This window comes from Idiotropiscis lumnitzeri, unplaced genomic scaffold, assembly GCF_059441095.1.
Source record: "Idiotropiscis lumnitzeri isolate Australia: NSW breed Sydney's pygmy pipehorse unplaced genomic scaffold, RoL_Ilum_1.0 HiC_scaffold_41, whole genome shotgun sequence".
Classification (NCBI taxonomy): domain Eukaryota; kingdom Metazoa; phylum Chordata; class Actinopteri; order Syngnathiformes; family Syngnathidae; genus Idiotropiscis; species Idiotropiscis lumnitzeri.
In genome coordinates this window covers 1,100,136-1,128,074 of record NW_028283579.1, presented here as the reverse complement: position 1 = coordinate 1,128,074, position 27,939 = coordinate 1,100,136, and the positions used below count along the sequence as shown (strand labels likewise).

The 27,939-nt window shown below is 42.3% G+C and overlaps 1 protein-coding gene and 1 long non-coding RNA gene across 11 annotated transcripts in view; both read left to right on the top strand.

Annotated features, from left to right (window-relative positions):
* The window catches only part of LOC148315766 (uncharacterized), a 68,734-nt gene that overhangs the window by 38,240 nt on the left and 2,555 nt on the right, over nucleotides 1–27,939 (top strand). For 5 of the 10 annotated variants that reach the window (XM_088287363.1, XM_088287365.1, XM_088287364.1 and 2 more), the window contains 3 exons: nucleotides 19,633–19,728; nucleotides 20,786–20,938; nucleotides 21,046–21,784. The exons of 3 other annotated variants lie outside the window; for them this stretch is intronic. In XM_088287363.1, coding sequence (XP_088143489.1) covers nucleotides 19,633–19,728; nucleotides 20,786–20,938; nucleotides 21,046–21,063 — 267 coding nt within the window. In that variant the 3' untranslated portion in view covers nucleotides 21,064–21,784. Of the gene's footprint in view, nucleotides 1–10,794; nucleotides 10,980–17,231; nucleotides 17,359–19,632; nucleotides 19,729–20,785; nucleotides 20,939–21,045; nucleotides 21,785–27,939 lie in introns of those variants that run through there. 2 more of the 10 variants (XM_088287369.1, XM_088287368.1) reach the window with 2 other exon arrangements.
* LOC148315767 (uncharacterized) lies at nucleotides 22,408–23,707 on the top strand. Its single transcript, XR_015840603.1, has 3 exons — nucleotides 22,408–22,738; nucleotides 23,305–23,358; nucleotides 23,448–23,707. It is a non-coding gene; the product is annotated as an uncharacterized LOC148315767 (long non-coding RNA).

Below are 27,939 nucleotides of genomic sequence, written 5' to 3'. Positions count from 1 at the left end.
TACAAAGATCAGAAGTCGCATTGCCATGAATTACACGGTGCCTCCTCTCCGACAGATACGAATTAAACCAAGAAAGCGCTGAACCTGAAATGCCAACACAAGTTTCAAGGCGTTTTAATAATATGTTATGATCAAGTGTCAAAAGCGGCGCCAAGATCGAGTAAGAGTAATACAGTGAACCCTCGGTTATCGCGGTTAATGGGGACCGAGACCACCCGCGAAAACTGAAAATCCGCGAAGTAGCGGCGCACCTTCAAAAATGCTTAAATTATATATATATATATATATATATATATATATACGGGTAGAGAGAGAGAGAGTGAAATTCATGTTATAACAAAAAAAAATTATTATTAAAACTTCTTATTTTTTTATTCCCCAGCCATTATTTTTGTATTTATTCAATTACTTATTTTTGTATTTATTTAATTACTTCGACTTTTAACTTCTGGTACGCCGTCCGGTGTGCCCTGTGAATGTTATGATCCTCCAGCAGAGCTGGAGGATTGAGCAGGACTCTCCAAACGCAGACACAAGTAGGATAACAATCCGACGCCAGGTAGTCAGTGTAGGTGGTAGTGAGTGTAATCAGTGAGTGAATGGGAATCCGGTGCGGGGCTGGTGGGCGCGTCTCGCAGCAGCTGACCGCATGGCGCGAGACGATCGCTGGAGGAACGCCCACACAGCTGAAAAAACAAAAACACACGCGGCATGACAGGCACGGATCATGCCAGTGAAATGAAAGGTGGCATTCTTCATTTATTTATTTATTCATTTATTCATTCATAACTGACAGCCTCGCGCTCCGCTCGTGCCCGGGGGGAAGAGGTGCTCCTCTTCGGCTTAACTGTGACGCGAGCATGCCCTCCTCCTCCGGAGCTTCCATTCGGTTAAACTTAGGGGCCGCTTGACACCGCCCGTGCCCGGGGAAGGTGCTCCTCTTCGGCTTAACTGTGACGCGAGCATGCCCTCCTCCTCCGTAGCTTCCATTCGGTAAAACCTGATTGGAAAGGTTCAAATTGATTATTACTAGTCATATATTCATTAAGTTTTTCAAGATTTTTGCAATAAACGGAAGATTTGAAACCGGTCTATAGTTGTTGAGACTCTCTGGGTCGAGGTTTGGTTGCTTAAGTAGCGGTCGCATAATGGCGGTCCTAAAGCTGCTGGTACTATACCCGTGGTAAGTGATAGATTAATAATATTTAAGACAGACGGTCCTAGGGTCATAAACAGTTCTTTAATTAGTTTGCCAGGAAGCGGATCGAGCACACAAGTTGTCGGTTTTGCCCCACTAACCAATTTTGTTTGGCTTTCAAGAGATACTTTTTTAAATTGAGATAAGGTTATCGGACAGTTATCAGCCCTAATGTCCCTATTAACACCATTTATGACGGAATTCAACGGAATTGTAAGAACAGTGTCTTTAATCTCATCACGAATACACTCAATCTTCTGAGTAAAGAATTGCATGAAATCGTGAGCTGAATAGGAAGAGCTATCCGAGGTTGGTTGCTGTTGCGTTAGCATTGCTACAGTAGCAAATAAATATTTAGGGTTGTTTTTATGTAAAACAATTAATCTAGAGTAATAATTAGTTTTGGCTAGATTGAGCGCTTCCTTGTATAAACTAGCGCACCATGCCTGACGGAAGACCTCCAGTTTGGTCGCACGCCATTTGGGCTCAAGCTTCCTACAAGAATCGTTTCAGTATGCGTGTTTCCTCATAAAACCACGGAGTCAGCCTCTTTGGACAAGTTTTAGTTTTTAAAGGTGCGACGGAGTCAGGCGCATTTAACAGAGCGACATTAAAGTTGTTTGTAAGATCATCAATCGTACCAATATAATTAGGAAACGAATCGGTTACTAAAGGGAGTAGCTCAGAGAGCGCAGCGGTGGTTAAGGAGCTAATGTTGCGGCTGCTATAGCTTTGATCATGGTCAGAACGATGGCAATGCGCCAAGACTTCAAATTTGATTAAGTAATGGTCAGCTATAGCACTAGTATATGGTAATACAATTATTTTTGAGGATGCTAAGCCCCGGGTTAATACCAAATCTAACGTGTTACCATTTATATGCGTTGCTTCATCTATTATTTGCATGAAACCAAACATATCAATTATTGTCCGAAACGCCACGGTAAGTGGTTCCGACGGGAGATTCATATGAATGTTGAAGTCGCCCATGATATATTATCCGCATGAGTTACCAAATCAGCCACAAATTCAGAAAATTCATCTAAAAAGCCTGAGTAAGAGCCAGGGGGACGGTAAAAAACGGCAAGATAAAACGGCAGTGCGGCCGTGGATCGCATAATGAGAACTTCAAATGTTTTGAAGGAATTGCTAGGACGAGGACTAAGTTTTAGATTAAATTCGGAAATGAGGGCTACACCCCCATCTTTCTCATCATTGCCTCTCGCAGGCAAGGGGCCAGAGACAATTACTCGACTCAGACTCATCTTTCTGGCGAGATCACAAGTCCTTGCTATGTTTTTTCTTTGTGATCTCTGATTGCTTCATCCTAGTTGTTGGAGCAGTTTTCTTTTGAGTAATGCAGTATGGCAACACCACCACTAGGGCAATTGATGACGTCAGCACTGGTTGCGTTCATCCATAAATAACAAATGCAGGACAGGTGGGGGAACGCTGGTCGGATACCGTTTTTCAACCGCACTTACTCAAGACGCATTATTTATGTACAAACTGGAAGATAGAAGATAGTATATTGTATTGATTACCGCATATGCGCGGATGTTTTTGATTTGAAGTTTGGAAGACCGTAGCCATTGATTTATTTATTTGATTTACTTGACTTCACGGCATGACATCTGGACTGAAATGACTACGATTAAGACTAACCCTTGACTGTTTGACGTGACATACATAACTACACATCAACATCAAGACCAGTGAAGCCGAGCGAACGTCATCGCAACTTCAACCCATGGTGAGTGAGTGCGCGTTAAAACTTTCTTTAGCCAGCGTATCATTGAAACGGCAGTAACACTAGTGTCATTGGAGCCGACGTGTATTACTATATCTGAATAGCTAGCGTTGTTTGCACTGCGCTGGTGTCTAGGTCTCTTGTGTGCTAGCTCCATAAGATTAGCTTCAATGTCGGGTGCTCTGGCCCCAGCAATACACATTCTGTGGTTGGATTTTCAAGCTTAATGTATCGAGTAATGGAGTCACCTTTCACTAAAGTGCGGGAGCCAGGAGACCGAGGTGGAATGGAACTGCTCTGTGTCTTAACAGGCTCAACGCGATTAGCAAGCCGTTTACGGCCAATGCTAACCGGTGCTGTCCGCCACATTTACGCTTACCACAGTACTCTGCTCTAGCTGGCGGACACGTCCCTCCAGCAGGGAGAGTCTTTCCATGAGAATGGTGCAAGTGTTGCATGTGGTGGTGCACGAAACCATAGTTGCGTTTTCACTTACTTTTGATACATTGTATCTGATAGTCCCTTGCAGACTAACCATGTGTTGCACGTCATCGCCCAAACAGACTCTATTGTGAGCTACTTCTAATAATTTATTGACGTCCTATTTTGTTCTTCCAAATGTAGCAACCGATAATAATGTGCCCTTTTAAAGTTTTGACGTTTGTTTGAATTCGCCCTTGCTTATTGACTCTGATATTAAGGTCCAATTGTGTCAGTGTATCACGGCCTAATAAGTAAAACGCACGTTCATGTAGAACTGCTTCTCCACTTGCTTTTTTTGTTTGTTTTTTACGTCACGTGATCCTCCGTTGCTTTCACGACTGGTCCTGACAAATCACAAATTTCTTATCAAACTTGATTCTGTCTGTGTAAATTGTAATCGGTTTTCCTGGGTGGTTGACGGCAGTTTCGAGCAAAGTGGCCATGTTTCCTACAGTTGTAGCAGACGTCGTCTTTTGTTGGCAGGTGTCCTCTTCCTCTTCCACGTCCTTGGTAGAAGATCGGTGCTGACGGGGTGGTCGTGAGGCCCGCAGCCCATTTACGCATATTATCTTGGATTGGTGTGATTGTTTGGCAGGCCGCTTTGCATTCATCTCTTGTGGCAGGCTTCCCAGGGCGCTGTTGTCCACTTGTTGAGGCAATCCCGGCTCCTTTTCTCGCTGGCCCTCCTCCTCAGCTCTCTCACCCTGACTTCCTTTTTCACTGTCACTGTCTCTTTGATCCTCGGCTGGTGCATTTCCTCCTTTTTTTCTCGCTCCTGTTTCTTCGTCTTTCTTTATCTCCATATTAAGTACTTTCTGCTTCTTCTCTTAAACGTCTTTCACTCTCTTTCTAAATCAGCACACATCTTTCTTGGAGATGATAACCACCGGACTGCACCACTCCGACTTGGAAGGCTCAATGACTCCAAGCTTCAGCATTTCCTGGAGCTCCTTGGTTAGTCTCTCCACCAAGTGTTGCGGAACTCGGTAGGGGCGCTGACGAATTGGTAATCCTTCTTTGAGACGAATGACGTGTTCTACCACCGTCGTCTTCCCTGGGCTGGCGGAAAAAAGAGAAGGCACCGTCTTGAAAATTAAGCACATCTCTGTGACTTGCTTGGGTTTCCGACGTGCCAGTGCAGGCGCATCTGTCGTCGTCGAGGACTCCAGCTCTGCCTCGTCATCATCATCATCATCATCATCATTGTCGTCGTCCTCGTCCTTGTCGTCGTCGTCGTCCTCCTCCACCTTCCGCGCGAGTATGACCTCCTTTGGAGCCTGGTTTGAACGCTCCTTCCACTCTTTGAGGAGGTTCACATGATAAGTTTGTTTATTTTTTTTCTTCTCCGGATGGAAAATCTCATAGGTCACTGGACCCATCTTCCGGGTGACCTCATATGGCCCCTGCCACTTTACTAAAAGCTTGTTGTTGCATGTGGGGAGAAGCCGCAATACTTTTTGGCCGGGTTTAAACTCCCGGTGGCGAGCTTGCTGGTCATACCAGGTCTTCTGGCTTTTCTGGGCCTCCCGCAGGTTGACCTCTGCCTCCTACTGGTACCTGGCCAGTCTCTCCCTCATTTCCAGCACAAATTTCACCACCCCCCGATCACTTCACGTGGTGGAAGGTGCCTCCTAGGCCTTTCGGAGCAAGTCCAATGGCCCCTGAACCTCCCAAGCATGCAAGAGTTCAAAGGGAGAGAAACCTGTTGACGCCTGAGGAACTTCGCGATAGGCAAACAGCAAAAAGGGCAGCCACCGGTCCCAGTCTTTTCCAGTATCATCCACAAATTTCTGGAGCATCTTCTTTAAGGTCTGATTGAACCTTTCCACTAGTCCATCAGTCTATGGGTGGTATGGAGTGGTTTTGATGGCGGAGATGCCCAGTTGTTTGTTGAACAGTTGCATTAACCTTGAAGTGAAATTGGTTCCCTGGTCTGTTAGAATCTCATCTGGTATGCCAACTCTGGAAAGGAGTTGCACCAAGGCACAAAGTACTGCCGGAGCAGTGATTGTGCGCAATGGAAATGCCTCTGGGAAACGTGTGGCGTTGTCACACACTACACCACTGCTTTTTGTCAAAGGACCCACAATGTCCATAGCAATCCTGCGGAATGGAATGTGCAGCTTTTTTAAAATGGCTTGCCATGGCCCTCTAGAAATATTCAAAAACATCAGCCCTGGTTGAGTGATTCACCTACTTTTTGTAAATTCGATGGAGTATGTATAAGGCCAAGACCTACAAAAAAGTCTCTTGGAGCCATGCGCTAGGTTTTACAGGAAGTCGGCCATTTTGAATTTACTTAAATGGGGGCGGTTCACCACAATGGACTAAATGCTTAAAAACTCCCCTGCTCATGCTCTAAAAAAATCCCAAACTTACCCTGTACATAAGGTGCTAACTTTGATAGGTAAGCTAAACTTTAGCCACAGTAGACGCGTCAGCGACTATGCAATCGGTGGGTGGCATTCATGAGAATCGGGATCGCTCAACATACAGATAATAAATAAAATCACTGTAACTGGAGGGATTGTAAACTGCTAAAGCAGGTACAACAAGCGGATCCAAAAAATTTCTGAGAGTTACCGGTGAGCAGTGGCAGCCAAACGTGCCAGCGTCCACCCAACCGGGAGTTGATTCAATATTCACAATATTTTATTATTTTGTCGTACAGTTGTTTAAAAATGGCTCGCTATCGCCCCCTAGAAAAAAAAAACAACAAAAAAAAACAGCCCCATATCTCTGTTTCACCAAACTGAAAATTTGATGAAGTGTGTACAAAGCCAAGACCTAATAAAAAGTCTCATGGAGCCGTATGCTAAATTGAACAGGAAGTCGGCCATTCTAAATTTATCAGAATCCGAAATCCTTTTATTGTCATTGTACAGTGTGCAACAAGATTAGGGAGCTCCCCTCTCCAGTGCAATACAACAATAATTTAATCAAATATATAAATTAGATAAATAAGAGAATAAATATTGTGATGGAAAATAGTATGAAATTGGAGAAATACAACACAATACGTCGCTGTTCAGCAAGGTAAGGGTGGTCGTGTGTGTGTGCATGTGTGTGAGAGTTCAGAATGGTGATGGCTCTCGGAAAGAAAATGTTTTTCAGTCTATTAGTCTTTGATTTGATGCACCTGTAGTGCCTGCCAACAAATTTACTTCAAACATTGACGAGGCTTTGAAAACAAAAGCTGCTCTAACTTTAACTACAAGCAAATTCCTCTTGAAGATTCCTCACGTTATTTCTCGGAAATATTTCACATTTCCAACGTGCCAGTACCCCAACGTTGTCCGGGTGGCGAGGGCCCTTTATAGCTGCTCGCAGCTCTAGTTTTTAATTAATTTTTTAAAATCAATGGTGATGACAGTGAAATATGTCTGGTCTGGTATCATGATAGCTGGAGGATATTTTGTCATGATATTTTAGTCAGGCGTGATAACAGTGATGTATGCTGATTTCAGGCTACTTTTATTTTGAAATGCCGTATCACATTTTGGTGGGACCGCAATTGATGGACAACTGGGGTTGTCTAGTGTCCCCCAAAATGGGTCTGATATCACGATAGCTCGAGGGTATTTTGAAATGATTATTTTAAAATCAGTGTTGATGACAATGAAATGTGCATATTTCAGGTGTTTTTTTTTTTATTGTGAAATTACACCAGATTTTGATGGGACCACTTTTGATGAACAGCTGGGGTCGTCGAGTGTCCAACAAAACTAGTCTGGTATTACGACAGCTCCAGCTCTTTTATTTTAAAATGCCTCCTTACATTTTGATGGGACTACTTTTGGTGGAAAGCTGTGTTGTCTAGTGTCCTCCAAACCTGGTTTGGTATTACCATAGCTAGAGGATATTTTTTAATGAAATTTTAAAGTCAGGCATGATGACAGTGAAATGTGCAGATTTCAGGCAACTTTTAGTTTGAAATTACAAATTAGATTTCAATGGGACCACTTTTTATGGACAGCTGGGGTAGTCTCGTGTCCCACAAAACTGGTCTGGTATCACGAAAGCTCGAGCTATGTTTTTTTTTAACTCAGTGGTGATGACCGTGAAATAAGCGAATTTCAGGCTACTTTTATTTTGAAGTGCCACATCACATTTTGATGTGACCACTTTTGGTGGACAGCTGGTGTGGTCTAGTATCCCCAGTCCTGGTTTGGTATCACGATAGTTTGAGGATATTTTTTAAAGATTTTTCTTTTAAATCAGTGTTGATCACAGTGCATATTTCAGGTGATTTTTTTATTTTGAAATGCCACATCAAATTTTGAAGTGACCACTTTTTGTGGACAACTGGGGTGGTCTGGTGTCCCGCAGAACTCGTCTGGTATCACGATAGCTTGAGGATTTTGTAATGATTTTAATTTTTTTAATCATTGGTGACGACAGACAAATAAGCAAATTTTCACGCTTTTATTTTTAAATATCCAATCAGATTTTGATGGGACCACATTTGTTTTTCCGGTTCCGTCGCCACGCGAGTGGCTACCTGCTAGAGCAGCACGGCTCACTATTTGAGCCTTTTTCGCGTGTTTTTCCCTTTACCCAGTTTTATTTATTTTACCTCATCGCAGCAATGGACATCCAAATTGCGGTGGTTTTATTGCTGCTGAGGGCTGTTTTTTGCGTGATCGTGTCCGGAGATGTCACTGGGAGCTACGGATCAATCGTTTACACAAGAGATCAGCTGTTAGCACTTCGTGCTAACCCCGTGCCGACTCCCGGAGCGAGACCCGATATCCCCCACGAGTTGAGGAGGAAGAGACGGGGGATGTCGCGCGGGGGCGAAACGCCAGGCAAAGAGGAGGCGTGACCACCCCGTCCTCCCGTCCGTTTTTATGGGAAATGTTAGATACCTTCCCAAGAAAATGGACGAGCTAACAGCGCTAACGCGGCACGAGAGGAACTTCCAATGAGCTAGCTTGCTGATGTTCACGGATTCATGGCTAACAGAGCTAACGCCGGACACCGTTGTGGAATTTGACGGCTTCCAAATACTACTTGCGGACAGGACACTGGAAAGCGGTAAGAGGAAAGAGGAGGGCTGGCTGTGTTTGTTAATGATAGATAGTGTAACCCTAGGCACATCACAGCTAAGGAGCAACTTTCCAGTCGGGACAATGAGCTGCTAGCTGTTAGCATGCGTCCATACTTGACAAGCATCGCGAGTTAACAAGGACGCGCACGTAACAGGTGCGTGAGTAAACTGCTTAAAACTTTGATCGTCATTCGGCTGACCTGCAAATTGAGACGCTACAGTCAGTTTGACGTTTTTGTTTGCTTCATTGTGGATTGACATGGAGGAACAAGACAGTGGAAAGCGGACATTAAAAATGACGGAGAAAAGCTGTAGAAGATCACAAGCCTAAACGGATGCAGGCACGCAGCTGCAAATTTGCTCAATTGACCTCCATGCAACGTCAAATTGAACAATTGATGGAGGATGATGCAAATGTTGACGCTGTAAAAAACTGAGGTTCGTGTTTGCTTTAGCGGCATGGAGCAAGAATTTGTGGACCTCAATTCCGGTCTGCAAAATTTAAAGACTGAAGAGGATTTTGCCGATGACCAAAATAACTGGTTTGATCCAAAAAATGTAATTAATGGAAATGTGAGCAATGGAAGAAGGACGTTTTGAAACGTGCAGAGGAAGGATGCAATAAACAAATATCACCTGCTGATAGTAGATCTGCATCAACTAACTACACCCATAGAAGTAGAAGTAAAGAATCTAACAGACAGAAGCTCACTTCTGTCAACGTCTTCAATTAAATTAAAGGCTCAAATGGAACGAGCATGTTTAAAGGCAAAGGCTGCTGATTTACAACAAAGGTTGGCACTTGAGCAAGAAGAAGCTGCAATTAAAGCAAAGAAGGAAATGCATGCAATGCAAACGGCACTCCCTGAGTCTGATGCTAAATTGGATGTCTTGAGAAGATATGAAAATACCCAGGAGGATGGTATCCACATTCCTGATGAGTGTGTTACAATTTAAACAAGGAAAAACATTCAATTACCATCACAGCCTATCAGAGCAACAAGCAGTGTTGACCTGAAATGCTCCCACTTCGACTATTCCAATGGCTAGATTTCCACATCAGACAGAAAGTAGAGAACAACAGGGACATGTGCTTGATGGCCTTTGCCACGCAATCTCACAGCAAGCCAGTGTCGCAGAATACTTAGCAAAGAGTCAAAAAGCATCGCTTCTTCCCGAACTTTCCATTCCTACGTTTTACAGGCGACCCTCTGCATTATAAAACCTGTATAGGTGCCATTGAACATGGGATTGAAGGCCGTACAAGTGATAACCGTGATCATCTTCAATTTTAGCTGCAGTATACTAGTGAACAACCACATGAGTTGGTGAAGAGCTGCATCCATATGGAACCTCTGACAGGATATACCAAAGCAAAACAAATCTTGAAGGAGTTTTATGGTGATGACTTCATGATAGCAGAAGCATATTTAAAGGAAGCCATGGATTGGCCAACAATCAAGTCTGAAGATGGTGTTGCACTTCAGTCTTTCACATTATTCCTTATGGGCTGTTCGAACATAATGGCAGATGTTAATTACATGGAGGACTTGGACAACATGGCTAATATAAAGGCATTGGCAAACAAACTTCCATACAGACTTATAGAATCTTGGAGAAAATTTGCCTGCAATCTCCAAGAAAGAACAAATAGAAGAGTGAAGTTTAAGGATTTTGTTGACTTTGTTGACAAGCACGAAAGATTTCTATAAAACAGAAAACAAAATCACAACACACAGAAACAACAAAATCAAAGAAAGTCTTCACAACAGTCATTGTGCCCGCCAAGATGGAAAACAACAAAACCACCACGCCAAAGGCAGAACCTGTTTCAGTGGATGCTATTGCCAAACCATGTGCTAATTGTAATGGAGAGCAACACAGTCTCACAATTGGTAAGGAATTTAGGAGAAAGCATCACAAGGATAAGATTGACTTCTTGAGGAGCAAGGGTCTGTGTTTTGCATGTTTGATGCACGGTCGCATTAGCAGTTGCTGGAAACAAAAGCTTCAATGTCAAGAATGCTCTAGACTGCATCCTACAGCACTACACATTGTCCATAAACTTCTGCAAAGAAACAGCCTAAGACGATTGTGAATAGCAGTACCTATTAAGCGCCCTCGTACAAACAACAGAAACCTGGGGTGTCACTTGGGCCTGTAAATAGGACTGCATCCTTTCAATAATTCCGGTATGGGTCAAGGCACAAAAAGGAACCAAGACAGTGGCGACTTACTGTCCGGTTTAAAAATGCCCTGACGCCTTTTTTAGACTGAAATAACTTACTAAAGTTTTCGTTTTGTGCCATTCAGAATGGGAGAGGGAGCCAGGAGGCGAAACAGCCGTCTTGCCAGTTCAATCCCGCACACCCTCTGACTCTCACCCTCCGTTCTGCCTTTTTATTGAAACTAACTCATCAATAACTAATCACCAGAAGACAGAAAAGCATCAACAACTAATCACCAAGAGACAGAAAACATCAATAACTCACGGTATAAAGGTCAGTTTAACTAAAGCATCAATAACTAATCACCAGGGACTCCAGCAGGCAGAAAATCATAACCCAAGGTCAGTTTAACTAAACACATCTTCAGGATACGGTGTCTGTGTGTGTGTGTGTTAAAATAACAAGTAAGTGTCTCTGTGTGTGTTCAACATTAATGAGTGTATAAAAACATGATTATGAATACACAAACTGATTACCTATCCTCAGCCCATCTTACATTTCCCCCCTGTTGTGGATTTAAAAATCATGTCCTTACGGCTTTAAGACAGATCATCATAATGAAATCATACAACAGTGTGATCATCAGTGGAGGAGCGAAAACCTCACATTAGGGAAAAATTCCCCTCCTCCCTTCCGGCGTAGAATGAGATCCTCATAATTTGATGACCATCAGGGAATAAAACTTGTCCCTGGGGTGACTTGGTGGAGGCCCTTGCCTCGTTGTAGGAGAGATAAGATAAGATAAGATAAGATAAGATGTCCTTTATTAGTCCCACAATGGGGAAATTTGAGGTGTTACAGCAGCAAAGATATAGATCACACAGAGTCGGCGGCGTAATGTAGCCGTTAATGTATAACATTAGCAGCAGACATTCAGAAAAAGCATGCAAATATACACAGTATAAACGTATCTAAGTGTAAGGAAACACTCCTAATGTTTGTCCATTATACGGAGGGGGAAACGCTGTAATGATAAAAACTACTGAATGATTGAAAATACTGCAATCATAAAAATATTGCAATGATAAAAGTACTGTAATGGTAAGAGTACTGAAATGATAGAAAAGTACTGCATGATAGAAAATACTGCAATGGTAAAAGTACTGTAATAGTAAAAGTACTGCAACGATAGAAAAATACTGCAATGATGAAAGTACTGCAATGGTAAAAGTACTGCAATGGTAAAAGTACTGTAATAGTAAAAGTACCGCAATGATAGAAAAATACTGCAATGATAAAAGTACTGCAATGATAAAAGTACTGTAATAGTGAACATCCTGCAGTGGTAGAAATACTACAGTGATAGAAGTATTGTAATAAGAATACTGTAATGGTAAACAAAATACATCATTGGTCAATATTTAAGTACACCCTTGGCTGAAAGTACAGTAGTAGTTAATATTGCATCCTAGGACTGCACAATTGCACTAATGCCCTCCCGTTTGTAGGCCTGACCCAATGTTCTTGTTAAAAAGTCTGACAGCAGTTGGCAGGAAGGAGCGGCGAAATCTCTCTTTGGTACAGCGAGGGTGTAAAAGTCTGTCACTGAAGGAGCTGTAAAGTGTTCTCAGAGTGTCATTGAATGGGTGGGCTGGTTTGTCCAGCATTGATGACAGTTTTGCCGTCATCCTTCTGCCCCCCACTGAGTCCACAGAGTCCAGGGAGCAGCCCAGGACAGAGCTGGCCCTCCTCACCAGTTTGTCCAGTCTCTTTTTGTCTCGGCCCGAGATGCCTCCTGCCCAGGAGACCACTCCATAGAAGATGACTGATGAAACCACCGAGTCATAGAAGTTCCTGAGGAGTGTTCCCCGAACGCCAAAGGACCTCAGCCGCCTGAGTAGGAAGAGTCTGCTCTGACCCTTCCTATAGAGAGCGTCTGTGTTGTCGCTCCAGTCCAGTTTATTGTTCAGATGAACACCCAGGTACTTGTAAGTTGAGACCCTCTCAACGTCTGTTCCCTGGATATTCACTGGTGCAGGTGGAGAGTGCCGACGCTTGCGGAAATCCACCACCAGCTCTTTGGATTTCCCAGCGTTGATTTGGAGGCGGTTCTGCTGACACCAGTCCACGAACCCCTGCGTAACCCCTCTGTACTCCCGATCGTCATCGTCAGTGATGAGGCCGACAATCGCAGAGTCATCAGAGAACTTCTGCAGGTGACAGGTTGTGGAATTGTATTTGTAGTCCGAGGTGTAGAGGGTGAACAGGAAGGGAGCCAGCACAGTTCCCTGCGGCGCTCCCGTGCTGCAGAGGAGCACGTCAGACACACAGTCCTGTGTTCTCACGTACTGTGGCCGGTTTGTGAGGTAGTTGTGAATCCATGTGATGAGGTGGTGGGCCACTCCCGCCTGCTCCAGCTTGTCTCCCAATAAGGCGGGCTGGATGGTGTTGAAAGCACTTGAGAAATCAAAGAACATGATCCTCACCGTGCCCCCCGCCTTCTCCAGGTGGAAGAGTGAAGTGTGGAGCAGGTAGATGATGGCATCATCCACACTGATGCCAGGCTGGTATGCAAATTGGAGTGGGTCCATTGAGGAGCTGACCAGGGGGCGCAGATGGACGAGGACCAGTCTCTCCAGGGTCTTCATCAGATGAGACGTCAGCGCCACTGGTCTGAAGTTGTTGAGCTCCTTCGGATGGGGTGTCTTTGGAACCGGAACCAGGCAGGATGTTTTCCACAGCTGGGGGACTCTGCCCAGCTTCAAGCTCAGGTTGAACATGTGCTGGACGATTCCACACAGCTGGTCTGCGCAGGATTTGAGGAGCTGGGAGCTGGTCCCATCTGGGCCTGCCGCCTTCCTCGCCTTCATCTTCCTCAGCTGGTTCTTCACCTGAGATGTTGTGAGGAACAAGGCTGAGCAGGAGGAAGTGGTGGTTGTCTGATGAGGCTGGGAACTGGAGCCTGTGGAGAGAGAGAGGGGCGAGAGAGGGGGAGAGAGGGTCTTGTTCGCAGTGGCAGGAGGGGTGGGTGGGGGCTGCATCAGGGAAGCCTGAGCGGGGTCAGACATTTGATCAAACCTATTGAAAAATAGGTTCAACTCATTTGCCCACTGAAGCCCCCCCCCCTTCTGGGTCTTACCTGCTTGTCCGTGGCCTGAGATGGTCTTCAGGCCCCTCCAGACATCCCTGGCATTGTTCCGCTGCAGTTGTTCTTCCATCCGCATCCTGTAGGACAGCCGTCCTTACCTCCCGGATCTTCGTGTATGGTGTGTGTGTGTGTGCACGTGTGAGGACAGGGGCAAGAAGTCCATGTGTTTTTACGTTTCAGTGTCCAGTTTGAGTTCGTCATTCTCAACATTAATCAGGTTGTAATGGTACATTTGGGCAACAAACCTACGATTAACCATCGTCTTTGTCATAAAAATAATGCAACATGAACAGACTACACATAACAAAATGAAAACTATAATTATCCCTATATATTGTTTTTTAAATTCTTCATAGTGGTCATAACATCAATAATTGTTTCATTTTTATTAAAAATTTAAATGCAGTAATGTACTCCAATCAAGGCTGATATTCCTTTATGTACGTCATTAATTTCCAAACAATATCTAATCTTTTTGTTCTGTGGCTTCAACATATTTATCATCTCATCAATATTAGCACCACAGAGTACTGAGTTTCGAGATCCTCACAATAGTCGTTCTCAAAATGATATTTTATTTTTATCAATTTAGCTTTGTTAAGGTAAGATATTTTATTGACAATCTAACATTAATATGCAAAGAACATGTACATTAGTACGAAATGTAAAAGAAAATTGTGGTGGGGGGGTGTGAATTGTTTTCTTCTTGGTAGGGGGGGCATGACAGGAAATAATTGAGAACCACTGGTCTCGTCACACACCAGCTCGGGTTCATTCCCTACCAGAGAAATGACATTCCATGTCCCCAGAGCTAGGCGCTTTATGTTGCCGGGGATTGGACTGCCTTTGACTGCCTCCTAGCTCAAAGGAAACCCAAATTCTTTGGTCCCGCCCACTGGTAGTGAGCCGAAGCCCTTGTATTAAATAATAAATAAATACATAAAATAAAAAAATTAATAAATTTAAAAAACGGACCGATCCACTGCTTGGGTTAGTTTGACCCACCTTGAGATCCGTTCCCACTCAGTGACAGTGTCTACAAGCCACTGCCACCAGGCCAGTGAACCCAACGTCCAGGCAGTGACAAAAAACGTGATCAAATTACATTGCTCATCATAAGGTGTTTGTGAGACGCTCTTTGTATGTTTCCTCAATTAAGACCTGTTTTCCATTGGTGTATTTGAAAAAAGTGGTGAACCTGTTAAATTCACTACAAAACGTTAAGAAGATGAAAGTAATGTTTGAAGGAATATTATTTTTCTATCGACGTGCCGGCGGGCGGGCACAGATAGAGAGTGATAAAGCAGCACCACCCGCGCGGGGCGTGCTGACGAAAAGGCAAGCGCTCCTCCTCTCATCGCGTCCTTATTAAGACAGAAAAAAGACGCTGTTGAATTTGACCTATTCGCAGTTCGAGCAGGTGCTTAACGCTGGAGAATATCACCACTTCGAAGTTCGAACTGCTGTTGAAACGGAGAGGTAAGTGTTTTTCGTTGGGTTTTTTTCAAAACATGCGTCGAGTGCATTTGTTCATAGTTAGAGATAGTTGTGTGGAAAACACTATACAAAGTAGCACCATGGATGTGGGCCTACAACACTGGCCTAGCAAACATGTGCTCCTACATCGACATAATTGACGAGCTCCAGTTAAGCATTGAATAATTATAAAACGTCATGGTGCTTTTACTCATTTAAAGAACTAAACCGACGCGTATTGTCATCCGGTGGTCAGGTTTGCATTGAATGTGAGCACGAGGGACGCTAGCTTGTTGCGTTAGCTTTGCGGAGCTAACAGCTTGCACTTTTGTTATAGAACCACAGAATGCAAGTACCATGATAATTTCTGTCATTAATTTTTGTGTAAGACACGATGTTCACTGGTTAATTACATGATTCTTAAAGCAAAGGTTACTGTGAATGCAATTTTGGTAAGATTTTTGTAGTCGCACTGCATAAATCTGTCTGTGTCTGTTGTTTAAACTTCAATATAAACTATTATGGTTGAAATCGTTAATTGGGATGGAGGAATTGATATTTTTTTAATTTATAATTTATTTTTCTTACACTGATATTGTTAAAACTCCATTTAGCCCATAGTATTAATAATTCTCAACACAATACTGTCTTTTTTCTTTATAGAATAAACAATGCCTTCCCTGAGATGCAGGAAGTCCCCAAAGCAGGATACTATTGAACATGCAGTCAAGGGTCTGGACAAGACTGCAGAGTTAGAAGCGAAGTATATAAACTAATTTAAAGGTATGATGTTAACGCTTTTGCTAAGATATATTATTGTTTTCTGATAACCAAGCTGACATCGTTTTTTAAGTGGTTATTTTACATTAAGAGTGTCTTGACCTTTTCTTTTGCCACTTTTGTCAGTTTCAAGTTATTTCAGTGAGTGTGAAACCTGATGGTAGGAGTTCTATCTAAATTAAGGCTGTACTTGATGACGCCCTCCGGCATTTTTATACCACAATAGACCGGTGAACAAGTCCGATATTGATAGTCTAGTGTAAAGCACGTAATACGTCACAGAGATCACGTGACGCGATCCAATATGACTGTGTACAGTGTATGTCATTGTTTTGAAACTAAATAATCTTAAAGTTTTTTTTTTACGTAACCAGGTGCAATTGACATTTGTACTTTCAGTCCTAATACATACTGGCTAATGCAATGCTGGAAAATGAATTTTGGCTGGTCTGTTCCTTTAAAATCATAAAGAAGGGCTCTGCTCTATCCCTCACAAGAAGCAATGTTTCAAACCACCCTACATTAGGATAGTGGCCCAAATGAATATGATGACTCCTTATTTGTGTGCTTAAAAATATGACGAAGCTAACTTGATTTCCCTGTTAACTAGGTCGAGGAGTATTTACCAAGGCCCCTTTCAGGAAAGACGACTTTATTCTTTATTATGGAGTACAGAGGAAAATTGATAGATTCTGATGAATCTCAACGCAGGAAGATGGATGGAAGAGGCACTGTCTTTTTGTTTGACTTCCGCCGGCAAGAAAAAACTTGGAGGTGAGGCAAAGATTGAGATGTTATCTTATTTTTGTTTTTATTTAAAAAAATAAACACATACTCATCCCATAAGTGTTAGGGGAAAAATCATTCTCTAAGCAAAAATGTATAATTACTTTTATTCATGCGTTGAATCTGTACAAATGAAAATATAGATCATGAAGTCTCAAAGACAAGCTGTTAATAGGGTCTGATTCCAATAGAAATTTCTTGTATGATTTGATTTAGATTTAAAAATTGTGGATTTCCTATTTTTATGTTTTGTGTACACAAGATTGTCTCAAAGATTAATTTCTGACATTGATTGAATAATTGTTTTTTTTTTTTTTAATCTATTTTAAGTGTTGATGCAGCTCAAGAAGATGGCAGTCTGGGAAGACTGGTTAATGATGACCACATGCACCCCAACTGTAAAATGAAGAAGATGACAACAGAGGACAGACCACACCTCTGTCTGTTTGCGCTCCGAGACATTGATGTTGGCGAAGAAATAACTTAAGACTATGGACCAGCTGGCCTTGGAGAACACAGGTTTGTAAGATGCATCTTTAAGTACAATAACAGAGCCCACTTGTGGTGTTCTGGTGATGTAGTTTCCAATTAGTTTGGCAATCTAATAAATGTATGTGAAGTTTCTATGGAAGTTGAACATGATGACTGACTGGGGGAGTTCTCCATTGTCCACTATCTGTAATTCAAATTTGTGGGTCTGAGTCAAAGTTTGGCTCTGCAGGAACAACGAACTGGTCAGGGAGTGACAGTATTACAAAGTTCTGCGTTACTCCTTTCTGGGCGGTGGCCCTGTTAGGCCATCATATGCCATATTGCAAATATCCCCATTGTGGGACTAATTAAGGACATCTTTATGTTGTGGTTTCCCTACCAGAACCAGCACCAACCCTGTATATTCATGATATAAAACACTGTTTCAATTTGATATTTAGCCTTTCTATACTGTAAAAATAGAAGACCCCAGGCTTTCCTGCGCTCCCTTGCCCAATTGGTGGTGTTCAGGAGACAACCTGGGACTGAAATATCAGTCACAACCAGTGTTGTTTTCGTCACTGATGACTATGACGAAAATACTTCGTTAACGCCCCTTTTTTAATGACGATGACAAGCTATACGAGGTTCTTTTATGACGAAAACATGACGTGATGTACATGAATTTTTTTCGTTGACTAGACAAAATTGTTAGCATGTGGTTCATAAATTATTTTATGTTGCTTTTAGTGAAATAAAGCCACAACAGTTGCCCAACAAAATGTTTTGCTTCTCTGCTTATTTTGGAGTAGTGAGTATTGATTCCACTGTTGCCACTTTTTTCTGTTTGTAATGAAGAATCCTTAGTAGTCCATCCAAAAGTCTTTGTTATTGGGTGGAAACCTTGAATGCCTTGTTTTAACTCAAATGGACTTAAACCCATCCATCCATCCATCCATCCGTTATCTGTACCGCTTCTCCTCACTAGGGTCGCGGGGGGTGTTGGAGCCTATCCCAGCTGTCTTCGGCAGTAGGCGAGGTACACCCTGAATTGGTGTCCAGCCAATCGCAGGACATGCATAGACGAACAACCATCCACGCTCACACTCATGCCTCGGGGCAATTAGAGTGTCCAAGCAACTTGCCATGCATGTTTTAAGAATATGGGAGGAAACCGGATTACCCAGAGGAAACCCACGCAGGAAGGCCGGAGCCAGAATCGTACCTACGACCTCAATATTGTGAGGCCATCATGCTAACCAGTTGGGCCACCGTGCCGCTTGGACTAAAACCTTTGTGAATAAATTGACGAAAACTAGGGTAAAACTTTTTTTGCGTTTCCGTCGATTAAAACTGGACTAAAACCCTTTTTTTAGTTTTCGTTGACTAAAACTGGACTAAAACTATAACGAATTGGGATGACTAAATGTGATGTAAACAAATCAGCACTTTGTCCAAATGACTTGGACAAAATCTAAAATGCCTGCCAAAAACAACACTGGTCACAACACGTGTCTACAGAAGATTAATTGGCATGGGCGAAATTAATTAGTTTTATTTCATTCATGAGCTTATGTTTTGTTTTGGGTGGCTAAGGCTTAAAATGTGTAAAAATCTAATCCAACCTCAAATATAATTAATTCAATAAATTTATGATGCTACTAAAACATCGAAGCAGCCTCCTCCAGGCTTTACAGACTCAGAAATGGAGGTATGCGTATCGTGTGCTCATCCTGTCGTGTCTCGAGATGTTAAAATTGCAGTTAGATAGACGTGTGCTGATTAGACAAGACTTCTAATATATCTGGTGTCACAGGATATTTGTCAGTGAATGTGTATGTCTGGTTTGAGGCTCACTCAGCTTTTTCTTGTGTTGTGGGGTCCAGTTGAGTTGAATTGCGAGTCAGGTATGTTGGCCATCTGACACCCAACTGTCAGGTTTGCGTTCGTGGGGACCCCGTAGAGCCATTTTTATTGTTGACATAAATCATAGCTAATCATCTTTTCCTTCATTATCATATGAAATACAGTTAGGAGTTGTATGTGCCTTTACTATGTTATAATCTTAGAACCTACCAGCCACTACAGCTGTCCGACAAGAAGACTTTTGGCTGTCCTGTGCTCCATTGCGGCCCTGGTGGCGTTCAAAAGACAACCTGTGACTGAAATATCAGTCACAACATATCTCTACTGAAGATTAATTGTCATGCGCTAAAGTAATTGGTTTTGTTTCATTCGTGAACTTGTTCGTTAAAATGTGTAAAATTCTGATCCATTTTCTTTTTTTGAATTCATTAAATTAATATTCAACTTGTTCATTAGGATGGAGGACAACCGACAATGACTGAATCGGCTGAGGTTGATGCCACCAGAACATCGAAGCAGCCTTCTCAAGGTTTGACAGACTCTGAAAAGGAGGTATGCGTATCATGTGGTCATCCTGTCGTGTCTTGAGATGTTAAAATTACAGTTAGATAGACCTGTGCTGGTTGGACAAGTTTTCTAATATATCTGGACATAAATCGTAGCTAATAATATTTTCCCTCATCATCATATGATATACAGTTATGCGTAGTGTATGTCTTTACTATGTTACAATCTAAGAACCTACCAGCCACTACAGTTCTCTCATTGGGAGACTTAAGCTTTCGTCAGGCTGTCGACTGCTGCATTGCCCTCTTATTGGCTTTAAGTACACAACCTGTAACTGAATTATCTGTCAGAACAGAACCTATGTGTCCACAGCAGGTGATTTGGCATGTGGATTCTTCAGATTTTTAGAAAATAGGTAAAATTGTGATCAAAAGTTTAAAATGTATAAAATTCTGGTATAGTTTGCAATAGTATATCTATTAAATCATTTCAAAACTTCTTAACAAGGATGGAGAACATTGGCTGTGACCGAATTGGTTGAGGTTTACATTACCAGGACCATTGAGCAGCCTCCTCGGGATCTACAAATTTAGGAATGAAGATATGCATCCCATGTTACAATCCTGTTATGGCCCGAGGTTTTGAAGTTGCAGTTACATATTGGGCTGGGCGATATGGCTGATAAGTACATAGCGATATAAGTATTTCATATGGGTCCATCGATACACATTGAATTCTTTTTTCGTATTATTTTATTCATTATTTTTTTTATTTTCCAATATTTTCACTGCCCTGTTAAAAAAACATTTAATGTAGTTTTCCTCCCGGGAGCTTTTTGTTACGGTCAATTAAGTGTTTTTGTTAAATATAGCTGCGTAGAATAATTATATGCATTATTATCGTACCACAATGTTTTGGTTTTGCAAATAATTTCCTAAAATCATTCTAATTTTATGACATTATTTTGTCATAATATCATTCATCAATATTTTAGTTTTTTTTTTTTTTCAAATAGAATTAAGACCTTTTTCTGTGCAGATTCCTCTGGGGATTAAGTATTTAATGGGTTCTCAATTTTCTCTTGGACTCTGATGCAACCCAGTCTCCTCCCTTGGACAAAAAATATGGGCTGAATCTTCCTTGGAATAACGACACAGATTCTGACGAATCATTGTCAAATCCTGCCCCTGAACTTTGTGCCTCAGACCCAGACCATATTACTATCCCAAGGCTCAGGAGGACCAAAAGTATACAGGTAAACAACCCATATAGATTTCAGGGAATCTTACAAGCAAATTGCATATATTTTATTGGTCTCCTGCCTTCTATCCTTTATATTTCGTTGTTGTTGTTGTTTTTTAGATTAAAAAAACAGGCTGACTTTGGAATGGAGAAGCATTATTACTCCAACTCAGATGACGGTGGAGATGAATATATTCCGGATACAAGTGAGGCCTCTGATTCAGACGGAAGTGAATCTTTGAAAATTGTGGACCCTCTCTTGAAGTCTAAGAATGCCTTCAGAGATTTTTCTCCCACACCACGAATCTCAAAAGCCACCTCAACGCAGGTTGTTAATCAAGGGCGTTCACCCGTTCGGAGGAGTAGCAGCACTGGTGTGATTCTTGAATTCTATGGCTCTTCAAATATTTGTGCAGTTTAACACAAATCATCCAAAATAGAATTCAAGCACATCTGTGACAGAAATTCAAATTCAGAAGTCAAAGAGAGAGAACAAAAAAAAAATCTAATGTTGCGCTTCTTCCGAAGACATATACTGTAAACAGTAAATGTATGTTAGGACAATCTTGAAAAAAGTATTAGAACACCCTTTACTTTTATTTCTTGTTAATTTTATTAACCAAAATATGTCCATTTTTATTACAGATTAATGAATACAAAATTAAAACTCTAATCAGCTACTTTTTAATCGTTATATTTGTATAAACAAATGTTATACATCTGTGTGTTAACTTATACAAGAAATGACGGAAAAGCAAGGGTGGTTTAGTATTTTTTTATCGTATATAGTCTGTATAATATCTTTAACCTATGCTGATGCTGTTTAATACTGATTTAAATAATAATAATAATGTCATAATCTGTTGGTTTTACATGAACAAAACCTTTCAAGCACTTTTTAAAATTCTAAATACTACCTCTTGTCAGTAAGTTGGTTCACAGCACTGCCTTGGAGTGAAAGTGTGTAGTGCTGAGACAGTCGGTATGTGCTGAGTCGTCTGACGTTTGTGTGACTGGTACCCAGGAAGGTAGCAAAACCAGGCAGTGTGTATGTCGTACCCAGGAAGGCAGAGAAACCAAGCAATATGTATGTGGTACCCACGAAGGCAGAGAAACTAAGCAGTGTGTATGTGGTACCCGGGAAGGTAGCAAAACCAGGGAGTGTGCATAGATACAGACCCCAAAAGTGATTAAAACCAAATAAAGTCCCCAGAAGATCATCTGTAGTCAGGTGAAGGACCCTGTACTTTGTTCAACTCATTTACTCCCTTAGACGTACAAAGACGTCTTTTAATGCAATGGCGCCCTCTACCAAAGACGTATAAGTACGTTTCCTGTCTTTTTTACGTCATAGTGTACATAAGGGTCTGATGCAACCTCTGACTGAGAATCAGCCTTGTCCGCATTGTGAATCATGTAAAAATCACCCAGCAGGGGGCAGAGGTGCAAAAGATCCGCCTTGAATCTGCGCCAGAGGTACAAATGGGGGGGCGGGATCCTGGGGTAGACTTATAAGTGTGGAGAGCAGCGTGGGTAGCAGCAGCATCGGCAGCACTAGCAGCAGTCGCATTAGTAGCGTTAGCAATGAAATCCTCCAAGCAAATGACGATCGAGGAATGCTTTTTTTTTAAAAAAAAGCTTCCTAAAAGCATCAAGGCGATGGAGACGCTTTGGTTGAGAGGATGACGCTTCGTCGTCGTCACAACAAAACGGCGTCTAAAGAGGGTGCGCGTGCCTTGCGGCCTGCATCGCCTGCCTTCGGACAATAGCCAAAGCAGCTGAGAGTCCTCACCAGATCCCCCCGAACGAGGAGGTAAGCGCTCGCAAGTTACCATTGAACATGTGGTTTTACCCCTCATGCTTTTATTGTACATATCATGCATCTTGCGGGCAGAAAATGTCGCGTAAATGTGCAGTTAGACGCGAGCTTGCTCGCTGACTTCCTCATCCGGCCGCCTCTATTGCACAATTACACGCGAGCGTAAGTCCTCGCCGACGAGGAAGTAAACGCTCGCAAGTTACCATTAAACATGTGGTTTTAGCCCTCATGCTTTTATTGTACATATCATGCATCTTGCGGGCAGAAAATGTCGCGTAAATGTGCAGTTAGACGCAAGCTTGCTCGCTGACTTTCTCGTCCGGGCGCCTATTGCACAATTACACGCGAGCGTAAGTCCTCGCCGACGAGGAAGTAAACGCTCGCAAGTTACCATTGAACATGTGGTTTTAGCCCTCATGCTTTTATTGTACATATCATGCATCTTGCGGGCAGAAAATGTCGCGTAAATGTGCAGTTACGCGCGAGCGCATCTCCTCCCCGACGAGGAAACAACAATACTGAATGGTGTGGTAATCATGCATACTTTCTAAAATTCACAGATTGTGCATCCCGCGGCAAGAAAGTTCCTCCTCGTCTTGTTGGTGTAAAGAAAGGTAAATTATAATATGAAACTTCACACGCCAGCAATAAAATGCAGCAATAAATATATATTTCCAATTGTTTGTATTTCTGTAATTTACAGGTTGTGCATCAGGAAGCAGTGGTTCCGGATGGCGTCACACTGGATGGCAACCGAGGAAAATCGACTTTACAGCAACCCCTGGACCACTGAATGCCGCTGCCCATTTGGAGTCTGAGGAGCCAGCTGATTTCCTGCAGCTGTTTCTCACGGATGAGCTTCTGCAGCACATCGCGGATGCCAGCAATCACTTCCCAGACAATTATTTTCACACAAACCCCAGTGGACAAACACAAGCTCGCCTATTTTCCACGGACCAGCAAAGCCAGACCACAACGAAAGTGTCGGGTCTGTTTGTGCAAAGGCAAACGGAGTGAAACAAGAATGTGGTGTGAACTATGTTGTGTGCCCTTGCATCAAGGCAACTGTTTTATTTTATATCACACAAAAAAAAAGTATGTATGACACTGATGTATTTCATTTTTGTACATAGTTCAACAGTTCAGTCGTTTAGTGTTATGTGCAAATAAATTTATTTTATCAAAAACATTTTTTGTGCTTTTTTTTGTTATTTTATAGAAGGCATGCATTATTTAGATGTTAGAGGTGTCATAAAAGCCATAAATAATAGTGTCAAAATTCAAATTATGGTCAAAATGCATCAGTTTACAAAAAGCTCATTTTCTCAGTTTTTTCCCCAGGGATTGGAGTTTTCATGAAATTTAGCTATTTTCAAATGCCGATTGCTCAAGAATGGAAAAAGATAGGAACAAACATTTTTTTCTGTTGAAAGAAGAGAGTCTCATCTTTCTTCGGGTGTGCTCCATGTCTATATAGCATTAGAATACTATATTCTGTGGGCCTTGCAATATTAGTCAAAACCCAGGAAAACGCTGGGATTGAGCGGGTTGCTCCAGTGAAAATGGCTGGTATTTAATGAGTTAAGACTGGTTAGGACATCCGGCTCGCAGTCCCAAGGTGCAGGGTTCGATCCCGGGACCCAGCTTTCCTGTGTGGAGGTTGCATTTGTGAGTGAGTTTGAGCGCAGATGGTTGTTCGTCTTTGCGTGCCCTGCGATTGGCTGGCAACCACTTCAGGGTGTGCCCCGCCTACTGTCCGTTGACAGCTGGGTAGGCTCCAGCACGCTATCCTTGTGAGAATAAGCGGATTGGATATTACATGTATGTGTTTATGCCCTAGGCCAGGCGAGGGCAAACTACGGCCCGGGGGCCACATGCGGCCCGTTAAGTTTTAATCCGGGCCGCCGAACTTGAAAAAAATTTAATGAATAAACCTTGTTAATGTTTTATTTTCTAAACACTGTGGTTTTCAAAGACAAATATTATTGTTGGAATGCTTTTATTCACTTTCATTTAAAATTAAATGTATTTTTTTTCTCAGATGAGGTGAGGTTTCCAAAACACTCCATCCATCTGCTCCTGGTCCGGCCCCTCTGTCATATTTTAGAACCCATTGTGGTCCTCCAATCAAAAAGTTTGCCCGCCCCTGCCCTAGGCTTTGTGTCTTTGCTTGGTTGACTGTGTAATGAGTGTATGAATGCATTTCTTTCTACCAGACACCTTGGACTTCCCATGGCAGATTAATAATCTATTTTATCTATCCATCAGGGTCACGAATGTCATTTGATGAGTAGAGAATTTAGAGTCTCCAATTAACCTAATATACATGGATTTGCGCATGGAAACCTGAGAAAAAGCCCTTAGTCCTACTTTTCCATCTGAACCACTTTATCCTCACGAGGGTCACAGCCGTGACATCCCAGCTGACTTCAGAAAGTAAGTGGGCGACGACTCATGATCTCTTGGTTGAATAATATTGTTAGGGGCTCAAAATGGCCCTCTACAATAAAATGGCAGAAGAATATTACATACTCTCTGGCAGAAGAATATTGCGTTTTTTTTGTTTTGTCCAATTAACTTAAATAAAACTTGGGAAAATTTAATGATTACATGTAAACCAGCTGGTCTTCCCCATACCAAGCCCTGGCTAAAACTGACTGAAAAATGCATGATGTGTGCCTTTTAAACTCCTCGGCCCATCCACTATGCCAGGGATGGGCAAACTTTTTGATTGGGAGGGGGGGGGCACAATGAGTCCTAAAATACATTTAATTTTAAACGAAAGTGAACAAAAGCATTACAACAATATATATGTCTTTGAAAAACCACAGTATTTAGAAAATAAACCATTAACAAGGCTTATTCATTTAATTTTTTTCAAGTTTGGGGGGCTGGATTGAAACGTTTAACGGGCCACAAGTGGCCCCCGGGCCGTAGTTTGCCCAAGTGCCCTAAGCCAATTGATTCTAAAAAATAACAGTTTTCTTCATCAAAACAACATTTTATGATCAACATAAATGTTAGTGAGTACATAAAGGTATACTCATTCGATCTATCATAACCCCATGCACTTAGACTGTACAAAAAAAAGAAAATTTTTATTTTAAAACCTAGTATTTCGCCATGACGTCACACGCTAGCGTCAAGTGCTTGGCGCTAAAAACCCGGAAGTAACAGCGGCGCTCGGTTTGAAAGTGGAGAGTTGTGCATGGTAGGCGAATTCGGGAGAAATGTTTGTTGAACACGAGGACTGTGGCGTAGAAGATGGTTTAACAGCGATCTAGTGCGCACCCAACCGTGATGGCTGACCAACGAAATAAATGCGGACCGACGGAGTGGACTGACAGGACGTGGAAAACAGGTGTGTGGCATGTGTGCGTGTGCACGAATGTGGGAGCGCGTTCACTATGGTGGCAGCGATCGCAAAGCAGCAGCACCACTCCTTGACAAAAGTATTGTACTTTCTCTGATGTTTTGGGTTTGCTCTGCTTTGGGGTTTGTAGTTCTGGCCACGCAAAAGTAACAAAGCAAGTTCTTGGATGTCTGCTTTTTTCTTGAACTGTTAATTGGTTAACATCGTGGCTCTTATTTTTATCTAATGTATGGAGTTTGGTGGCTATCTATATGCACAACTATATTAGTTGCACTTGAAATTGCATACAGAAAATTAGTATAAATAGGTTACGCTATAAAGTATAACAATATTAACAATCGTTATTGTTGTTACTGTTTATTTATTTTATTTTGCAATAACTGTGCTCCAAGCTTAGCTGTTGTGCCAGCTGCCAAGTAAAAATATGTAATCTCACTCAATAATAGGAATAAATACTTAACTAACATCTCAATTTTTCGGGTTGGGCTGTGGGGGAGGGGAGGGTGGCTGCCTGACATAAAGCAGACTGTCCTGCACATGCGCAGACCAGCCGAGTGTGTGAAGTGTGCGTAAGTGCAGTACCGGGACCGACCACTAGACAGCGATCCTGAGTAATTTTTCCGCACACACATTTCTAGCACACTCGTCTTGTTTTTGTGACCTTCCTGGGAAGCCCTGAAACTTTGACAGGACCTCCCCCTGAGCTTCTTATCACTGAATTCAATGCTCTTTTTTGTGGGGCCCAGATTTTTGGTCCCCACAAAAATTTTGGTCCCCTACAGTGGGTGTGCTGTCCGATGTTGGTCCCCAACATGTAGCTTATACAAACACACACACACACCCCTACTTGTTTTTGTGACATTGTTGGGCCACCTGAGCAAAACTCACATTGTGGGAACCACCCTTTCTAGTGGTTGTACAGCTCTGAAAAAAATCAGGCAGTGTCCAGGAATTTAGTTAAACACAAAAACCACTTCAAATTACCAATTAATGACCTGGAGGTCAAATGAGTGACTCAAGTGCATGTAATTCAGTCACTGTAGCCCAAAGATTCTCTGGGCCAGTGGATGAACCATTATTCGTCTTGGACAGCATTGAAGCAGGCCGTAGCCTGGTTTCTAAAGCTGAAAGACTTACTGACAGAGTAAAGGAAAATAGAAAGGAGTTAATCACATTAGGTGAAGAAGGCAAGATGAATTTATTCAAGAGAACTGTCAAAGGAAAGTATTTGACCTGCGACGACTTGGATAAAGCAGAAAGAGAACTTGTGAAATACTGTCAAAGGCGAAGTTTCAAAAAAGATTTAGCCATATTTGAAAAACAAAAAAGGGTGAAGAAAAGTAGCCCACTTTACAAGTTCAATATAGTACTTCAAGATGGTGTCATGAGGGTTGGTGGACAGTTGAGCCACGCAGCCATGCCTGAAACAGCAAAACAGCAAGCCATCTTGCCAAGGATTCACATAACACAAAGCTAGTCCTGAGATACATTCATGAGATTACAGCTCACGCTGGAAGGAACCACATGATGGCTAATCTGCATCAACAGTTTTGGATACCTCGAGCTGCTAGAGTCATCAGAAGAGTGCTACCTGACGATCCGCCTTTCAAGAGAATTGGCGTTGATTATTTTGGTCCATTCTAAGTAAGTAGGGTTAGAGGACAAGTAAAGAGATACGGCGTGATTTTTACATGTCTCGCTGTACGAGCCGTACATCTGGAAATTGCATCTTCACGTGACACAGATGCTTGTCTCAACGCAATCCGAAGATTTCTTGTCAGAAGAGGACAAGTGAGAGAGATGTATTCTGATAACGGAACCA